This window comes from Bombus flavifrons, chromosome 13, assembly GCF_040668555.2.
Source record: "Bombus flavifrons isolate JBK064 chromosome 13, iyBomFlav1_principal, whole genome shotgun sequence".
NCBI lineage: Eukaryota > Metazoa > Arthropoda > Insecta > Hymenoptera > Apidae > Bombus > Bombus flavifrons.
The window spans coordinates 6,769,762-6,787,685 of NC_138454.1; the positions used below are offsets into that span (position 1 = coordinate 6,769,762).

Here is a 17,924-nt window from a genome sequence, read left to right on the forward strand (position 1 = left end):
CATCCATGGAATAAATAGTCTGACAGACTCGTTGGCTGGCCTATTTAGCCTCAGCTATCATGTACACGCGGCAAATCGCAGCTTTCCGTTGAAATTACGCCGATATCCTCTCCAACTATCCCCTCGAACTGGCCACTCGTACGAAATTCTCGAATGGAGATCAAACTCGGTGTACATTGCGAGTTCGAAAGAGAAGCGGTTCGTGAGCGTAGTTTTTTCTGCTATTTCTACCATTCGTCTTAATTTGTCGCTTTGAATCGAACAAGAGACGAGAAGATGGATGCTTAGGGATTGGAACAGCAAGATACCCTTCGATTGCTTTTGGAAAATTAATTCACTGATTCGACATTGATTTCTAACCGAAAGAAAATACCCCAATCCATACCGATGTTTCCAGATCCTCGAAGATCTGATTGTAGGTTGTTCATCGTTTTCCTTAGCCCGTTGACAACGCTACTTTTTTCATTTTCCACGACATTCTCTGCGATATTTCTTCTCCGCGGTCTTTATTTTCTTTCTTTCATCTTTATTTTCTAAACCACTTTTTCAATGCCGTATAACTTCGTAGGTTACCGATGGTGGTTTCGGATGGATTGATGATTCTCAGGTGCGTGATTTATCATGGGGGAAGGGAGAGTTCAAGGGTCTGTTTTGCTCTTCCTTCCATGTTTTATGCTTCTTGCTTATTTATATACCAAGAAAGCATTAGATCATTATTAATCTTGAGACGATCGATGAAACATGTGCGTAATAACCCTGCAGATATATCAATGGAATTATTATAACTTCTAATAGGTACCCTCAGGTTTATTTGCATAAATGAGAAATGTCCGTTTCGGAAACGATTAAAAAATTGTATAAACTGGTTCGTTTATTGATTAAAGATAGACTATCTTTACGAGCACATATATTTCGGATACTTGGTTTACTTTGTATGCACATCCTCCTCGTGGGTCTTAAATAATTTACGGATTTTATTATGGTCCTTTATATAATTTACGATAACCAGCCACTAAATTTCATCCATAAATATTAATACATACACACACACGTATATGTATATATAAGCACACTAAATCTGTTTGATTTACATAGAGAATTCGATAAATTCAACAATTAACGCGTATAAATTTTGTATCGAGCTGGCCGGTTCGCAACGGAAGGAGGAAAGAAACACGAGAGATCGGCTGTTGGTTATATCACGAGGTCGAAACGCGCAGACGTAACCGGCAACGATATTTAGTGTCCTCGTTCTGGCCGCTCGTTTCATCGGGCGGAGAGATCGTTAATTCAGATACAAGGGTTCGATTAAATTTAATAAATGCCACGTTCGAATTCCGGTCAGAGTAGTGGCCATTGATATTAATTCGCACGATGAATATTAATATCGTTACGCTTTCTGACTTGGCGATATCGCGTCGTTCCCCGGGGTATTCTCGCGCCTGAATTTTCTCTTCAAAAATTGCACGTTATTCGAACAGCGATACCTCGCCAGGGACCTTCCGTTTTCCGAGGAAACACACCTCGCAATTTACGAGCAGATCGCAAGGTGGCCGAGAGCTGAAAATTAATCTGCCAAGTTTTATTTTTTTACCACCGAACTCGATAAATTTCGGCAACGTCCTCCGAGAGTAGATACGACTTCGTTATTTTCCCAGCGTATCTATATTTATTCGTATCATCTATCGTCGAATTGATTCACCAGACACGACGATCCAGTGGAATTAATCCATCGAACGCGACGACCAGCTTCCTCGATGCATCGACGTACGAACGTTACGGCGATTTTGATTAATGAAGCTTGGCGAGTTACGCGCGGTTTCGTTTAACATCTGCCGGCGCGCGTGCCAGCTTTTAATGAAATTTCCCGCAACCCAATGTTTACAGAACGACGAATTATCAGTAATTAAATGTGTCGTGTATCGTGGAAATGCAGAATCCTTCCGGTAAGATATCTTTATCATTTCTGCAGTGGTTTAACGAAACAATTGAGCCTCTGTAAACCAGCCGATGATTTTGCATCATTCTCGATCCAAGTTTTTAGAGTCGATCGTTTCTAGACCAATGTCTTGATTGTCAGGAGAAATCAAAGGAACATCGATCCGCAGTCAAAGTGGCTGAATATCCGGGCAAATGCACAGCGAGGTCGTGACGCCTCGTTTGCTCTCGCAAACCACTGATATTCCACGGATTAAAAACATTCGTATCCGCTATGAATCTGCGTAAGCAGTTTTTCCCGGCGATTTATCGCGGTAAATATGACTGCGACTTTTCGACAAATCTCCACTTTACGAATGACACGGTTTTGCTCTACTGTCAGAAAACGAATGGAAGGTAAATGTTACGCGGCGGATGATGTTTGAACTAGGAAAATTGATAGAGGGTCTAGAGACTCCGAGCGTGATATTAAACTTGTTAAACAATCTCACTGAAACAATTACATTCGCGCGCGATCTTCTTCCCGCCAGTTATTGCCATACGCAAACGACAGAACGAACAAATAGTATTAATACGATATATTGAGATATGTATAATTTTATGTGCTACACTAGGTTAGCTGTGCAGTAGTGACACTTGTATGTGAATATCAGTGTGTGGAAGTATGTGTGTGCACGGCGTCTCGAAACAAAGGAGTGTAAACTGTTCAGTTAACAGTCTGGTATGGAAGAAGGTGAGACGCGTGCATGTGTGTATCGATGAATATCTTTGAAATCGTTTATCAAATGAATATATAACTATTCTAATATAAACTCTAAGTGTAAATTTAGCGTTTCTATACCATTATTTCGGCAATTAAGATCCAAAATTCTCAACACGATGACACGGTAGTTCCATGCTCGTTTTGTGGAAAAGTGCGTGCATTAATCTAAAGCGTAACAAATGCGTAGCGAACGATTGAACGTAACATACGCCTTCGACTTTCGCCTACGGGCGACTCGTATCTCGAAACGAAATTGACTCGTGAAAAGGACATTATGGTTGGTCCGTGCCAGCCTCTGCCGAGGCGTCTCTCTATTTTCCATCCTTCGAGGAGCATTAGAACATACAGAAGCACCATTCAGCACGATCCATCTTCAATTTATTTTCCAGCCATATCCGACCCGATGTCCGATTCCTCGCTTTCATCTCTGACACGTGTCCCACGATTACGTCACTTTAATTAACGCTGGAAATTCGACTAAATGCACCGTGACCGTTTGCATCATCACGAACGCGGACGGCGACGTCATCCGCGTTCCTCTTTTGCACCGTTCTTCGTTTGGACCGTACGATTTCTTGCCGGACCCCGCCGCTTCTGGGAACGAGTAACATGGAAATCGAATTGAAATTTAAATTAATGACTTTGCCGGGCTCGTCGGTGGCCTCGTTGCTCTGCTTGTGGGACTCGATGCGACGTCGTGCTACATCTTTAATAATCTGCATGCGAAAAAGGCTTTTGTTCGAAGAATATCTCGTCTCGTACGGTGGAACAGTGAAAAGGACACGTATACATAGTAAGATCGGGTTATGCGACTCATCTAAGCTTCGATATTTTAAAATTCCAATAAAGAATAATTTTGATTAGTTTACTTATACCAGCACTCGCGACAGAATGACAAAATTTCAATCGCGTCCTCTTGCTGGTTAAAAATATTCTTACGTCCCAAAAATTAATTACACCGGCCACTTTCATCAAGTTCTTTTTTTTTGGCAATTGGACAGATGACGGCAAAGGGACACGGATCATTTTGCTCAATTTCTGAAAACGACGAGCAGCCATTCGTAACTGGTTTTGTTAGGCTGGCTGGCAACGCGGATTTAATAAATTCGCGTTTCACCGTTTTATATTCCGACGCTTAATCTGCAGGCCGCGTTTTGCACGGTCTCCTGTGAAATAAAACGCCACGCGACGGTCGGACCTTTTTCACCGCGCTACCCTGTCACCCTGAAAATACATATAAGTAGTTAAGCTCTAACCGGCGCAAATAAACCGCGACCGTTGGCCGGGAATTATCGGATTCACCTTATTAATTTACTCGAGCCCAGCAGCGTTAAAACGTTTATTAAAAGAATTGGACAACGCGTCTACTTAATTAACGCTTCCTTGTTCCACGAATTATTACTATTTCCGTACCTGTTCTCGACATGCGCGTTGTAACGAGTAACATGCAAGCATACTAGTCAAGTAGAATAAATTTAAATAAATTCAGTCTATAGAAACTAGAAAGAATTTAAATAAATTCAATTTCAAAACTCAGCGTGATTTTAACCTAAAACAATATATTAGGTTTTCTTTGGAATTCCAGGTATTATCATTTTTTCAAATTATCTTTCGTTCGGTCGATTTGAGCGAAATTTTCACTAACGAAGAGAATCGAATGGTGGTTTTGTGAAAAAAAAAAAAAAAGAAATTCACCGAAGCACGGAGCAGCCTGGGGCTGAATTTTCAAAATCCCTACGATGCTTTAGCGCGTGGTCGGGACAAAAAAATCTGGCCAGGTATCGAGACGAGTAATCGAATCCAGCTCATTAATTCGGCCCTGACCACTTGGGCGCCGTTTCGATTTCGGCATCGCCGTTTCGAACATTTTTTCCGAATATTCCCCAGGCACAATCGCTGTCTCTGTATCGCTGCTATCCTTTTCTGTATCGCTATAGTCCATTTTCCTTTCTCCCTTGTTACTTTCTCTTTACGCTAGCTACAGCTAAGATACCAAACTACCAAGTTCTGCCACACCAATCCTCAGAAACTTTATTAAATTTAGCAAAGGTAAAAATTCTTTAGAAAATTCTTTCCTTAAAATTTCCCCCCGACGAAGAAAACGACCGAACTTCCAATGGTTCCAGAATATCTAACGCCAATTTCCCATAATTGGGACGTTGCTGCTTTCTGTTAGATGAATTTTTCCTTCGGGTAGCCTCGGCTCCTCCGTTTCATCCGCCGGTTTTCGGCTTGGGTCTTCGCCGGAATCCCCCGCCGCGCTTTCAATTCCGCCGTTCGTTCCGCGCGAATAAAACACGAACCAACGGATATTGCTTTAGTTACCATACCATTCGCTGGCTCTGCTTGGCTGACGAGCTTCTTCGCCGTGACTTCATTTATTTACCGAAGGAGGAACACAGCGAATAGGGAACGGTCGTTGGAGAACACTCGAGGACAGACGGAGTTGGACGAGAATCTCGTCCCATCGAACCCACGTCCACGGAATCAATGGCTCGATCCCGTGGAAACTTGGAGAAATTGGGTCGCGTTATTTTTGTGGGGCGCAGGGGCGGAAAGTGGGCACGCCGACCGAACAAGCTGAAGAGCCGGAGAGAGAGGGAGGAAAAGCAGAGGGTGGATCGCACGTGATGACACACTGTCGCGAAAGGAAATGGAAGCCGCAGCTTTGTGCCACGCTAACGACTTCGATAACGATGCCCATCGACTTCACGGTGTTCCTTTTAATTCGTCGAACCGTTAGTAATAACGGGACTTGTACAGTCCGTGAACTGTTCATAAAGGATTTCAAGCAATCAACTTGGTCTTGTTCTCCGATCTGATGCTACTCGCCAGCGTCGATGAGGATTCAAGTAGTTTTTCGTCGCAATGAGAAGAACGTTAATGGAGAACTTGCTAAAATATCGGAAATAGAGAAACGATAGAATGTAGAGGATCTAATAATTCCGCAGTGAAATCTACGCTCTTGTAGTCGACCGACCATTCAAATGGAAATTATTTCCATTTAAACGCGTGTCTTGAATACGTGTAAAATTTAGGTATCGTGTACGAAGATCATCGAGACGTCCAAAGAGAATTCCAAGAAATCGCGGTCTATTAAATACACCTCTTCTCTGAGACCATCTCGACGAAAGTGTCGACGATGGCGAGAATGGCCCGGCGAAGGCTACCGGAAGACATTTCGGCGAGCGCTGTTCCAGTTCTCGGGGGAACGCGTGAAACTTTGCTCGCTGGGGGAGAAGAAGGAAATGAAGCAGGAAAAAAGAAGCTGTTCGATAGTCGTACCATTATGCTACATACATGGACATTCGGAGAAGTACAACCGGCGCCGGGGCGAATCGCGGCGCACAGGCTGTAACCTTCCTCGAGCGGAAAAATTCCGACGAAATGCGTGCCAAAGATAGAACCAGCAGCCATCCTCGGTCTTGAATGGCCCTATCAACGTGAGCTTCGATCAATTTCTCTTTTTTCGTCCCGTTGACGCGTTCCCTCCGATAGCGGAGTCGCGCCGGAAGCGCTCATCGATCTCCCGCGAAATTATTTACGCTCGAGTAATTCCGGCCTTCCCCTCGAGAAAAGCCGCGTTGGAAAAGTTGGTTCGTCGTTATCATGGAAGCAAGTAATAAACGTCTGAGATGTTCCAACTTTAAAGAAGGATCTTGGATTTGCATCTTCGAAGACAATCGCGGTTTAGTTTTTGCGATGAAACTTTCAAGTTCTTTCGAGATTCGCCGTTCCAAGTATCAGTCCGCCGTCTTTTCACAAACGTTCAAACCATCGATCTTTCTCCACCGTCACGGATGACGCATTTGTCCGGCTGCCTATCTCGTCGTTTCCCTTTCACGATCATCAATCCTGATCCTTTAACGACCACCAGACCAGGAACACTTGAATCTTTTTGACGAATCCACGGGCTTATCCTCGTTGAGTGGGCGAGCAGATTTTACACGTGTGGCCGATTAAATACACACCGATCTGAAGTCTATTAATCGGATGATCTCACGCAGTGGACGATTGCTTTCAGAATAAAATGGAAGAGCAAAGGTCGCGGAGGATTCAGAAGATCGTTGACGGCCTTCTGCCGAAGACGATGGATCCGAAGGATCGCGCCTCGGAAACCGATCTGCTGCTACAGTTCTGTCTATCTCTCAGCAAGGTGAGTCGATACATCTTTTACAGCTCAGTAACGAATCGCTACCTAAATATCTTTGAAGCGTTTTTCACTTTGACCCTTTGACAATTTACTTTATAATCGCATTCATTCTTTGTCCATCGCCCAATTCTGCACCCTTTTGCGCCATTTCATCCATCGAATAACGTTTTTGCTTCGACCCTGCAGATCTATCCGAAGCACAAGGATCTATACAACTGGGTGGACGTGGATCAGAGGGTGTACGTTCCTTTCAACATGTCGTATCTGCAAGAAAGTTTCGGTTATGTGAGTAGACGTTAACGCGTGCCGCGATATCATCGGCAATTTTGCAGAGGAAAAATGATGTGCTTGGTTCCTGGGTTAGATAAGGTGGGGGACGCTGCTGAACGCCACTTTAGGCGCTGCCACTGCCGATCTTTACAATCACAGTCGCAATCGGGAACGTCCTGCTTACGGCTACGACGATCAACTGGTCTACGTTTATGTTACCGCTCCGCGTTACTTCCGCAGCCTTGGGAAACTGCTGAATCGTTTTTCCCGAAGGTAAGCGCCACTTTACGCCTCGATATATTGTCTGGGAAAGTCCGTTAGAATTTCTCGCTCGCACGAAATTCGAGGATTACCAGTTTCTTCCCTCGAGAGCAACTAGCACCTGGCAATCAAAGCGTACGCGCGGTGGACTTTACGCGGACTGGCGTGGTATTTTCAGCGTTAAAATTTGAAAAGAGGTGGTGTCGGTATCGCAGTGAAACGAAACAGCTGCCATAAATTCTCGTAACCTCGCGGTATCGCCGCTTTGATAAGGCGGAATTTAAATCCGCCGTGAAAAGGTTGGAAAATAATTTATCGCGTTCGCGAGAAGATGCAGCGCCAAGCGCAATCTCGCAGGCTCGTATCTTCTATGGAAGTACGAATTCGATTCCTGCTGGTCTTTCCGCGACATTAAGCCCGATCCATGGAGTATTAAAGGCCCTGGCCGTGTGGAACCCGCGAACCTTAATCGAACACCTCTGCGGCGCATGATTTCTGACTTAACAGCTGATTACACAAATCGTAGAACAAAATCGATCGTAGAACTGCGGAATCTTCGTGTTCTATCTATCGCGTCTTCGTACGTGGCCCTCATTCCTTTAACCTTAAACGCAGAAAATGTACGCTCCATTTCATAGACTTTAGGACATCTGTTGGTTTCATACCGGTCGAAGTCAAAGCGATCAACTACACTTTCACATAACAGGATTCACAGATGCATAATTAGTATCGAGATAGTAAAGGATGAAACACGTGAGCCAGTAGAATTTCAAATGGAGAAAACGCAGAGGAAATACAAATACCATAAATTACATGGACGTTGATTGATAGATCCCATAATGACTAATAAACGAACTAAATTGAAAATAACAACACCGTGGCTGTAGTTGCAATTTCACGGTTCTAGGTGGAGCCGTATAATCACGCTTTCGCGTCTGGGGAATAAATCCTGCTCGTTAGGATCATGTTCTGTACAACAAAAATACTCGTCGATCGATTGCGTTAATTAAAACAAGGGCAAATGGTTCGCGGATCCGATGCACGCGAACACGTTTACCGTTCTGCAGCTGCACGCGCGTTTACCGCGGCAAAGAGCAACGCATCCAAAAAAAACAAAAAAAAAAAAAAACGGGTAAAAACACGCTCGCCATTATTATAGCGACTTGTTTATTAACCAAACTACCGGAGTGATATTAAAAATAACGACAGAGAGCATCGTTGGTGCACCGGTGATTTTTACGATCGCCATACCATTTTTCGTCGCGAGATTCACATTTTGCCCGTAATTTTCTCCTTTATGGCAGCCGTATGGATATTTTTTAGCCGAACCAATCGATTCGTCGTGCCATAGATGCTAAACAGAACTTTTATGGCGAGTGTAAAAGCAGACGTAAATAGGACGAATTACCGATACCACGGCTCCTTTCGACGTAAACTCGTTTATCGAGGCGGACTCATTCGATTAAAACACTCGTTTGAAACGTAGTTTTCACTTTCGCCGTATATTGTTTGTTCGTCAACGAGCGAAATATATTCAGAGGCAACACTCAATGTATGCTAATGATAATTTCACGAACGCGGAAGTTACAGCTCAACCGTCAGCTATCCCATTTTCCCTTGATTTTCCTCATAAATAACGTTATACGACGTAAATGTTGTTTTGATCTTTGGCTCGAAATACAAGCCGATAACGAGCGGTCGATGTTGCGGAAGTTGATGATCGCGTGTAAATATCGGTCTGCCGATCCGAGAATTGCATAACGAATGAATATTAATTGAACGAGCTACAACTGGCTGATCGGAAGAACGTTTCGCGTTCAAATTTACGTCGCTTCCGATACATTCGTTTTCCAGCTTGCTCCTTTGGGATCGAGAGCTGCAAATTCCCGCTGTCGTCGGACAACCTGATCGATTGGAATTGTTGCAAGTTGCTTAACATTTCATACGTTCGATCACGAATAAAGTATCCATTAAACGGGGGGCAAACGTTAGAAGAGCTTGTTGATTTTGTATTCGCTAGCAAGAATGTGAATAACATTATTTTTTCGATGAATAATCTGTAAAATAATTCGTGAAAGAGGAACGATACGCTCGTTGGAAGTTTTATTAACAGTGGTAATTTCAAAAACGGCTGAGCTAGCCAATTGAAATGGCGGTCGGTCGATTGTGTTTCGCCAATCGTTTAATCCTCGTATCAAGGGGTTTGAGAAAAACGATCTTCACCGCGCGATCCACCGATTCGGTCGAAAGCTTCATCACCACGAGGATTCTTCGTCAGGGGGATTAATATATCCAGCCGCACGTACAAATTGCCAGATCGTCGATATGTGTGTTTGTCCGGTTGGTAATCGAAACAAGCTATGGAACAACCGGCAATCGAAACGCGATTAAATCGCCTTTTGTTGCGTCAATTAGCAAACTTTGCTTCCCATAATTTCTCGGTTCAACGTCGAATAAAAAAAAAAAAAGCGAATCGAAAGAGGAAATCCGAATATTCGCGCAGAGCGGGAGATTCAAAGAAATATGCGAAATTTCAGCGCGATGGGTTTCGTAGATCGCGAATTCCTACAGACTGACTCCCATGATAGTTACACGACCGTAGACAGTTTTTATTAGGATAGTTTGAACCATGTGCGGGAATATAGCGAGTCATGCTGCAAGTAGCTTGGAGAAGCCTCGATTATTGCAAATCGTACTGATTACATTAAACGAAGTTCTCGCCACGCTCGGTTGAATTTCACGCTGGATGCCAGCTGGATTACACGTACCGATTGCGGAACGTCGTAAACGTTGACAGACTTGGCTTTGACGATGCGGCCGCCGATGAATTTGCATAATGCATGCGTATTAGCCGCGTACCAACGTAGTTAAACGGCAAACACGATGTTCTCTACCCTTAAGTGATTCCTGCGAAGCTTATTATCGTCGTCGAACGATTAGAAAGGTTTAACTTTTAATCGCGTAAAACGCTCGAGCGTGGAACTGCCGGTAAGTGGTAACTTTCTTTTCATTCGTAAAGTATATCGGTAACTCGACTTACGTAGCGTTTATCGGAAACGGTAGCGACGCGAAGGAACAAGAAAATCGACGAAGCATCGAATTTAATTAGAAAGCAGAAAGTTCGATGGGTAAATTGGCTGCTCGGTTCGGTCGAGTTCCCACGACAATGTTTGCTGTTCAGTGAATCGAGAGAGAAGGAAAAAAATTGCACGTTGTAAAAGAGGTAGCAGGATGCGGTATTCGCCGGAGGATCAAGTTCGGATACCTTGACTCGGGTTATTCGGTCGTTGAACACGTGGAATTCGGCCTTTCCAGCAAATCCAAGGTGAAATTCTTTGCTGGTCGGATGTAAAGCTTACATTCGAAGCAACAGATTCCGGAGCACGTTATAACGTCAAGCTGACTGATAGTTTCGCCTTTTGTATGTCTCACCACAGGGGGGACAATTATTTCGAATATTCGACTAGTTTTGGAAAGTTAAAGAGGGTAGCTTGATCGTTGATTGTCACATTCTTCTCTTCTTCTGAGTAACGAGCAAGACACGGGCTAGCTACAAATTATCAAACTCGAACTTTGTCAGTTTACGGTAATATCAGCAGAACGGACTGGTTGGCGGAGCAAACACTCTGGATTCCGAAACGCCACAGTTGGCAGCCTATGCTCGTCCCTCGCTATTATCTCTCGCAGACAGACAGACACAACCGGAGGATGAATACAGCCAGCAAACCGCGATAATTACTGCCGAAGGTATTCCGCGCAACAAAGAACCAGACGCTCGCATCCTACCGCCAATTTCTGCCCATCTATCGTCCTTAATATTCGGACTCGTTGCGTTCTTCGGATATGGAACGTTTTTTTCACATTTGCTGCAGCTTTGAATATCAATCGTGGGGAATTACGATCGTTCATCGTTTACTTTGAAATTGAAATTTTCAACGTTCGACTTGCAACTTTTATTTCAAGTTCGTAGGAATGTGTGCGCCAGTTAATTTCCAGATGATATTCCAAATCATCTCTTAAACTGTCGCAACGTCGCCAGAATTAATCTCGTAGAGAGCTCGGGGGCAGATGAAAATGGAAGCGTAGCGTAGGTTAAATGTCGCGAAGGTTGTTAGCACGGAGAACGCTATCAGCGTCTGGCGTAACATTTATGAGCAGAGAAGTTCGTACGCAGTGCACGCCAGCGTACCGTATGCGGTTAATAAACGTGGTACGACCGTAAATTTTGATACCAGCAGCGAGCATGCATCGTAAATCGGTGCCTAATTCGTCCATTACCCTTCGTTGCGAAAATTCCGCCCATCTGCGCTACTCTGTTCGCTCTATATCAACCAGAATCGAGTTTCTACTAATAGGAACGATGATTTCACTTCAATCGAAATTATAGTTCCGTTAATACTGTCACATGCACGTAGCTCAAGGAGGCAAGAAAGGGATACGTATCCTCGAATTTGTCGAAACGAGCTCGCGCTTGTGGCGGAGGCATGGCAAGGTTCGATAGAATCGATAACGCTAATTCGTTATGCTTTCGGGACCAGCTGTTCATTATTATAGCCACTAGGACATTATCCTCTCTTTTCCACTGAATTATATATCCTCACAGGCTATTATTTCGTACGAACACTCGTACGAGAGTTATAGCCATTTTCGAAGTCGTGGATCGAATAAAACGAAGATAGAAAGCGACGTTTTAAACGCGCAAACAATACTCACAAGTGCATATCCTTACGAAGGATTATTCACAATGGACTGTTGCTGTTGTACGCGACGGACACCCTGCACGACATCGTGAACGTGACCGGGAGCAAGGACTGGGAGCTGTCCTGTTTCAAGCTGACGAAGGATGTCTTCAGCGAAATCGTGGGTGCTCTGTATGTGCAGCAGTACACGCCGCAGTATTTAGAAAACCTAGCTAACAAGGTAAGGCGATGAAAAATAGCATCTGCTTCTCTTTATTCTACTCTCGTTGCTCTTTCTCTCTTCTCTTTCCTTTGTCTTGGTGAAAACGTTGCGATACAAATTGCGTCGTGTCGCGAACAGGTGGGAGGGCTGTTCGAACGCGTGAAAGAGACAGTAGCTGAGCGCATTTTGGTGAAATCTTGGCTAGACGAGGAGACAAGGACGCAGGCGTTGTTGAAGCTGAACTCGTTGCGGGGAAGATTTCACGTGTGGCCTGGTTTCCACAATGAGAGCCTGCTGGCCCGCGAAATGGCCGAGGTGAGGCCTTCCTCGTGCTTCTTTGCATGCGACGCGCGCGTATTCCTAGCGATACTTCCGTCAGCTATTCGTGACTGCCATCTATCACTTCCGGTAGGTGGAGATCGATCCGGCAGATTTCTTCCACACCGTGTTGAAACGATTTCGACAGGTTCGCACCGTGGACGACAAGGTTTTGCGCAGGAACGTCACCGAAAAGTGAGCATTTTCTTACTTCGAACATCCTAACAATAGGATCGAAAATAAAAGCGGAGTAACCACTTTCTTAGTAATCTGACGCAACAAAATTTATTTAAAAGCAAACTAATTCACGATCGATGAAAATCCAGTCGCTTTACAACGTACTGTGCATTCGTCGTAGTCAGCTAATATTCGTAGTACTAAATCTCTACATTCTTGAACAGGAAACCTATGTCTCTCTTTCTTTTCCGATAAATACGATTTTAGATATCGGGGCTGTCTCCTTATTGCTGCAAACCCATCGATAATAGAATGGGATAAAATTAATTTTATCTTTGCAGACGTCGTCATCCCTATAGCGTATCCGCTTACTACGAATCTTCGACGAACACAATAGGTAAAATGGATCTCTGAAAATTTTATAAGCCTGCCCAAAGAATTGTGACGAGGGAATTCATCGATTTCAGGCATTCCACTGGCGATGATGACAGCTTGGTCATGGTCCTGGGATGCTGGGCCAGCGTATGCAGCGCACGCGACTCTAGGATCGGTGATCGGTCACGAGATTCTCCACGCTTTCGACCTCCATCGACGTCGACTGCCATTGGATCCCGATATGAACGTCGATCAGTGGCTCTGGATCACGCCAGAGTCTTGGAAGAGGTTGGAAGCGAGGATCGAATGCGTCGCGAGGCTTTATGCCAGAAGCTTCTGGAGGAAGGTTCAGTTTTATGGGAACGACGTTGCTGTACAGGTAGAGAATATTTTTTTCACATATTTTCCTCGAGCAAATATATCGAAAGTTGGGTGGAACTCGTTCGAATGGTTTTTCAGTTCGACTGGAACGTGACGAGGAACGAGAATGTCGCTGATATCGGAGCCTTGCAAATTTCTTATAAAACCTGGCACACCCTGACGAATGGGAAGGATCGAAGTCTTCCCGGATTAGAGGGACTTCGGCCGAGCCAGCTTTTCTTCATAAGCGCCGCCCAGGTAAACATACGACGCCTTTCATCCACATTTTCAGATTTTCGCCCTCACACTACGAATTCGTATCTTTATGAATATAATCAGAGGAGTAGAGCTCAGAGTGTAAGTGGCCATATATATTGCGCTAAATATTATACATTCTATATGTGGCGGCACGTGTCACGGAACTTTCCAACGGCTTCGTGATACAAAGCGCTACGCCGTCAAAGCGCAACACCGACGTGCCCAATGTGCCATCGATATCTTCACGCTTCTTCCGTCGAATTCTCGGAAGAGCATACACGCGGCAGCCGCTGTGGCACATCTAATGAACGCACGTTAGTGGGGATATCGATGGGCCACGAAGGGAAGAATCAGTTCGATCTGGAACAAAAGGACATTCTACCCCGAACCGCGAATGGTAAAGAGAAACGAGTCGGCCATTTTTCGAGAGATATGAAAATTCCAAGACCCCTGGTGGGTACTTAAGACTATTGAGGGTACGCGCCAAGGATGTGCAGACATCTGGGCGCCATCCTGCCCGCGGTGTGTGGCCTGGTCTCTGATGTGAATTGACGTTACGATGGCTTCGGGGTTTTCAGTTATAGGGTAACACTGCTAGCGTGCGGATCGGGACCAGCTCAAATTATATTCCTACTTGTACTTACACTTCTGTATTAAAATATATGTTCTACTTAATAATTTGTCCACGCGTTCCTCTGTTCATACATCTAATAACCTCAACATACAGCAACCACGCACACTGTGCGTATTTCTGGCGCGCGTTTCCGTTCAGTGACGGTACTTCGGCGGACTGGACTGCCGAAGCGAAAGGGTTAATCGGCGAAATAAAAGTAGAGGAATACTTAGATTGGGGTTAGGATTTATATTAAAATAGTTTTAGATTTATTTAATAAACGATTTCCAGGATCTTCGTCGATATTTGCACGCGTCTCAGCACTCTCGTGGTCTCACCATTTTCTATACCACACTACTAATAGAACAGTTGCATTCATCTGATTTTCGAGAAGTTGTGCACACATGTACTTCCATACACTCATACTCACATAGGCGTGTCACTACTACGCGGCTAATCTAGTCTACCACACAAAATTATACATATCTCAATACATATATTTTTGCATTGAATTTTTCAGTTTCTTATAAACCTATGGAAATTAATGTAATTGTAACTATGCGAGAGGGACGATCGTAGGAATCTAATCTTATTTCTGAATTATATTGCAGACTTACTGTTCCAATATGACTGCCGAGGCCTACATTCTTTCCGTTGAGCTCGATTATCACACACCTCAGCCTGAAAGGTAGCGTCTTCCTCTTTAGTCGTACCTCGAAGAATTTAACGTTATTGAGAAATAAATACCACCCATTAAAATGTGTTTAGAGTCAACGGTATAATGATGAACTCTCAAGCATTCGCGGATGCGTTCCGTTGCCCGATCGGAACCAAAATGAACCCCCCTAACAAATGTACCACATGGTGATGATCAGGCTTGGACAATCGTTCACCGACAGATTTCATCTACGACATATTCGATCATTTGGATTCGATACGGAAAATGGCGTGCTGTGGTTGGACACACTCTAAGCGACAAGGGCTAATCATTTTTTCAGCAATTGTCGAGCGATCTTGCGTCGGAGGGAATCGGTTCAGGTAATACCGATACTTGCAAGATATCGTATCTTTATCATGATTAGTGTTTTATGGCCAACTACGTGGATCGATATTTCGCAGGAATTCTATCCGGAAAACTGAAGAGTCGAAGTGGAAGGATGCATGGAGAGATGGACGAGTATTGCGCTAGGAAGATGCGATTCGCGATGACGGAGGATCGACCGATAGATAAGCTTGTTACAGCGTTTTCAGAGTCTAAAGAACGGCCAACCGAGGAGACGTCGATCTTCGGTACGGTCGTCGAAGTAATCTCGTTTAAACGCGCCATTAATGTTAATATCTCTCCCTATGACGCTTTAGAGGACCTTAGATTTATTATAGTGAAAGCAATAAATTGTACGGCGGAACAGACGAGAGTGTGGTACACACGAGCAAAATACGAATAAAAAGGAAACTAATAAAGACGTACACGTACACACGCAGAATAAGTAAATTTACAAAAAGCGCTTCGATCGTTCAGTTTGCGACAAGGCGAGTAGAGAACCGGCAAGCTTGCTAATGGAATTAGCAAAGCATGTCGTTTATTAGCGAGATCAGAGTTTCTCGATAGACAAGAATAAAAGTATACGGTCACGTTGTAGTCACGTGAACACGTGATCAACGCGCAACTTTGTAGGAAAAGCGAGTTATATCTCTGACTCGCGTCTCTATTCGAATTAAAAATCGAGTAAGAAGGCTAACGAACAATTTCTAGAATCTCTCGAGTAACGAGTATAGTTGAAAATGATTCTCGGAGGATCGAGACTAGGCCTCGATGGAACGCGAAGTGCAAGTACTTCGCGAGAGAAAACTCGTCGATCAGACCGTGTCGTGCAAACGGTTTGACGAACGCGAACTGAAAACATTTACGAAGCGAATCGTTTAGTTTCTCGCGCACCGATTGTCTTCGCTCTTGTTAGTCTGTAAAGCCTGTAAATAACGTATCCCCTGATGATCCTTTTCGGTTTAGTTTAGTTAACTTAACGTAAATGAAGTTTGCGTAAAGGAGCTGTCCGTGTTGTATCGTTTGAAAAATAGATTGGCTGGAAAATCTCTCGTCGCGGATAGATCGCCTTACGCTGGTTCTACGAAGGCTTAGAGAGATCAAGCTGGTTAGCGCGCGCTTCTATTCACCTGTTTCGTTCGGTTTTTCTCCGTACGGACACAAATTTCGATTAACGCTTCGCTTTTTATTCGTGACACCGTTTCGCTCGGTTCTCGATGGAAATTCGGCTTTCAGTTGAGTCTAGTCGCTGCAGGCGAGCAGCTCACTCTTCCCTCGGCGAATCGACGACAGTATCTACACACCAAACTCTACTTTCTCCTTTCAATCTTCTTATCTTACACATTTTGATCCCTACGAATCTCGAGAACTTTTTTATCAACACCTTAGAAATAAGAGATATCCACGAATTCGCAACGATTCCTTTACAATTCGAGAAACGTCGCACGTTTCACGTTTCCCTTTCTAAACGTTCCTTGCACAAAATACTCGTACGGTAGGTACACAGGTTTCGTTTACTTTCGTCGAGCGATTGTTTCCCGGTAACTTGGTTTTATCAACGAGCTTGTGAAACAGAAATTGGTGAGCTGTTCGTCGTGGTGCTCGTAATTCCCCTTGGTCGTCGAAACGAAGACGCAATGGTTCGCATTCGAGCGAAAAGAACCAATCGTGCCGCGAAAAGGATCTCCAAAAAGGAGATCCGATTGTCGCGAGCCGACGGCTAGCGAAGGTTGTTACAATTTTAGTGCGTTTACGCAAGAATCGCGATCTGTGATATTCTTAAGCAGTACTTAAGCAACTCGAGGGACGGTTCGACGCGCGTCTTCTCGATGACCTTGATCGTAGGAAAAATTCTATTGGTTCAACGATATTTAATGGATCGTAAAAGGAAGAAGAGCTGTCATCGATGGCGCTCGGATGTCCCTCGTCGAATCGAAAGCATAAAGTCACGTTATTCAAACACCGTTGTAAATGTAAATGGCTGATAGCTGATATGGCAAATAAATATGGTTTATATACAACTGAGTTTGTAATATATTTACAAGCATAATGATTTCCTGAATACAGAACAAAGTGACGTTAACGTTCGATTTCCCTATCGATCGGGAAACAGACGAGTGTCTCGACGTTCCTCTGCTTCTAACCCCACGGAACATCCAAGAAAAACATAATCGATCCGAATCGAAAACTGTCAGGAGATATCGCTATTTGAAAAAAAGGTAGAAAGAAATTTCCATCCAGTTTGATTCTTGCACGCGTGGAAAATTCTTACATGACGAGAAATTTGAGGCTGCGCGCCTGTAGCCGAGGATGAGTTCCCTGGCAGATAATCTAACATGTCACTGGCTGTCTGGCATCTCCTGATCCTTTGGGTAACCCGATAAACGCGTCGACTGTCGAATACACTTTCGAGAATAGATAACCGAAGTCTCGTCCGGGAAATTCCTTTATTCATTTCGCGATCGATCTGTGCAGATGACACTCGTCTCTTATC

At 44.2% G+C, this 17,924-nt stretch overlaps 1 protein-coding gene across 3 annotated transcripts in view; it reads left to right on the top strand.

The window, feature by feature from the left end:
• Positions 1-17,451, top strand: part of LOC138186098 (neprilysin-1) — a 74,906-nt gene extending 57,455 nt beyond the window's left edge. For all 3 annotated transcript variants that reach the window (XM_069125618.1, XM_069125619.1, XM_069125620.1), the window contains 12 exons: positions 6,726-6,857; positions 7,041-7,139; positions 7,219-7,397; positions 12,119-12,305; positions 12,426-12,602; positions 12,700-12,800; positions 13,124-13,179; positions 13,250-13,536; positions 13,617-13,775; positions 15,000-15,076; positions 15,157-15,426; positions 15,508-17,451. In XM_069125618.1, the coding sequence (XP_068981719.1) occupies positions 6,726-6,857; positions 7,041-7,139; positions 7,219-7,397; positions 12,119-12,305; positions 12,426-12,602; positions 12,700-12,800; positions 13,124-13,179; positions 13,250-13,536; positions 13,617-13,775; positions 15,000-15,076; positions 15,157-15,256 (1,554 nt within the window). In that variant the 3' untranslated portion in view covers positions 15,257-15,426; positions 15,508-17,451. The remainder of the gene's footprint in view (positions 1-6,725; positions 6,858-7,040; positions 7,140-7,218; positions 7,398-12,118; positions 12,306-12,425; positions 12,603-12,699; positions 12,801-13,123; positions 13,180-13,249; positions 13,537-13,616; positions 13,776-14,999; positions 15,077-15,156; positions 15,427-15,507) is intronic.
• The last annotated feature ends 473 nt before the right edge of the window (positions 17,452-17,924 follow it).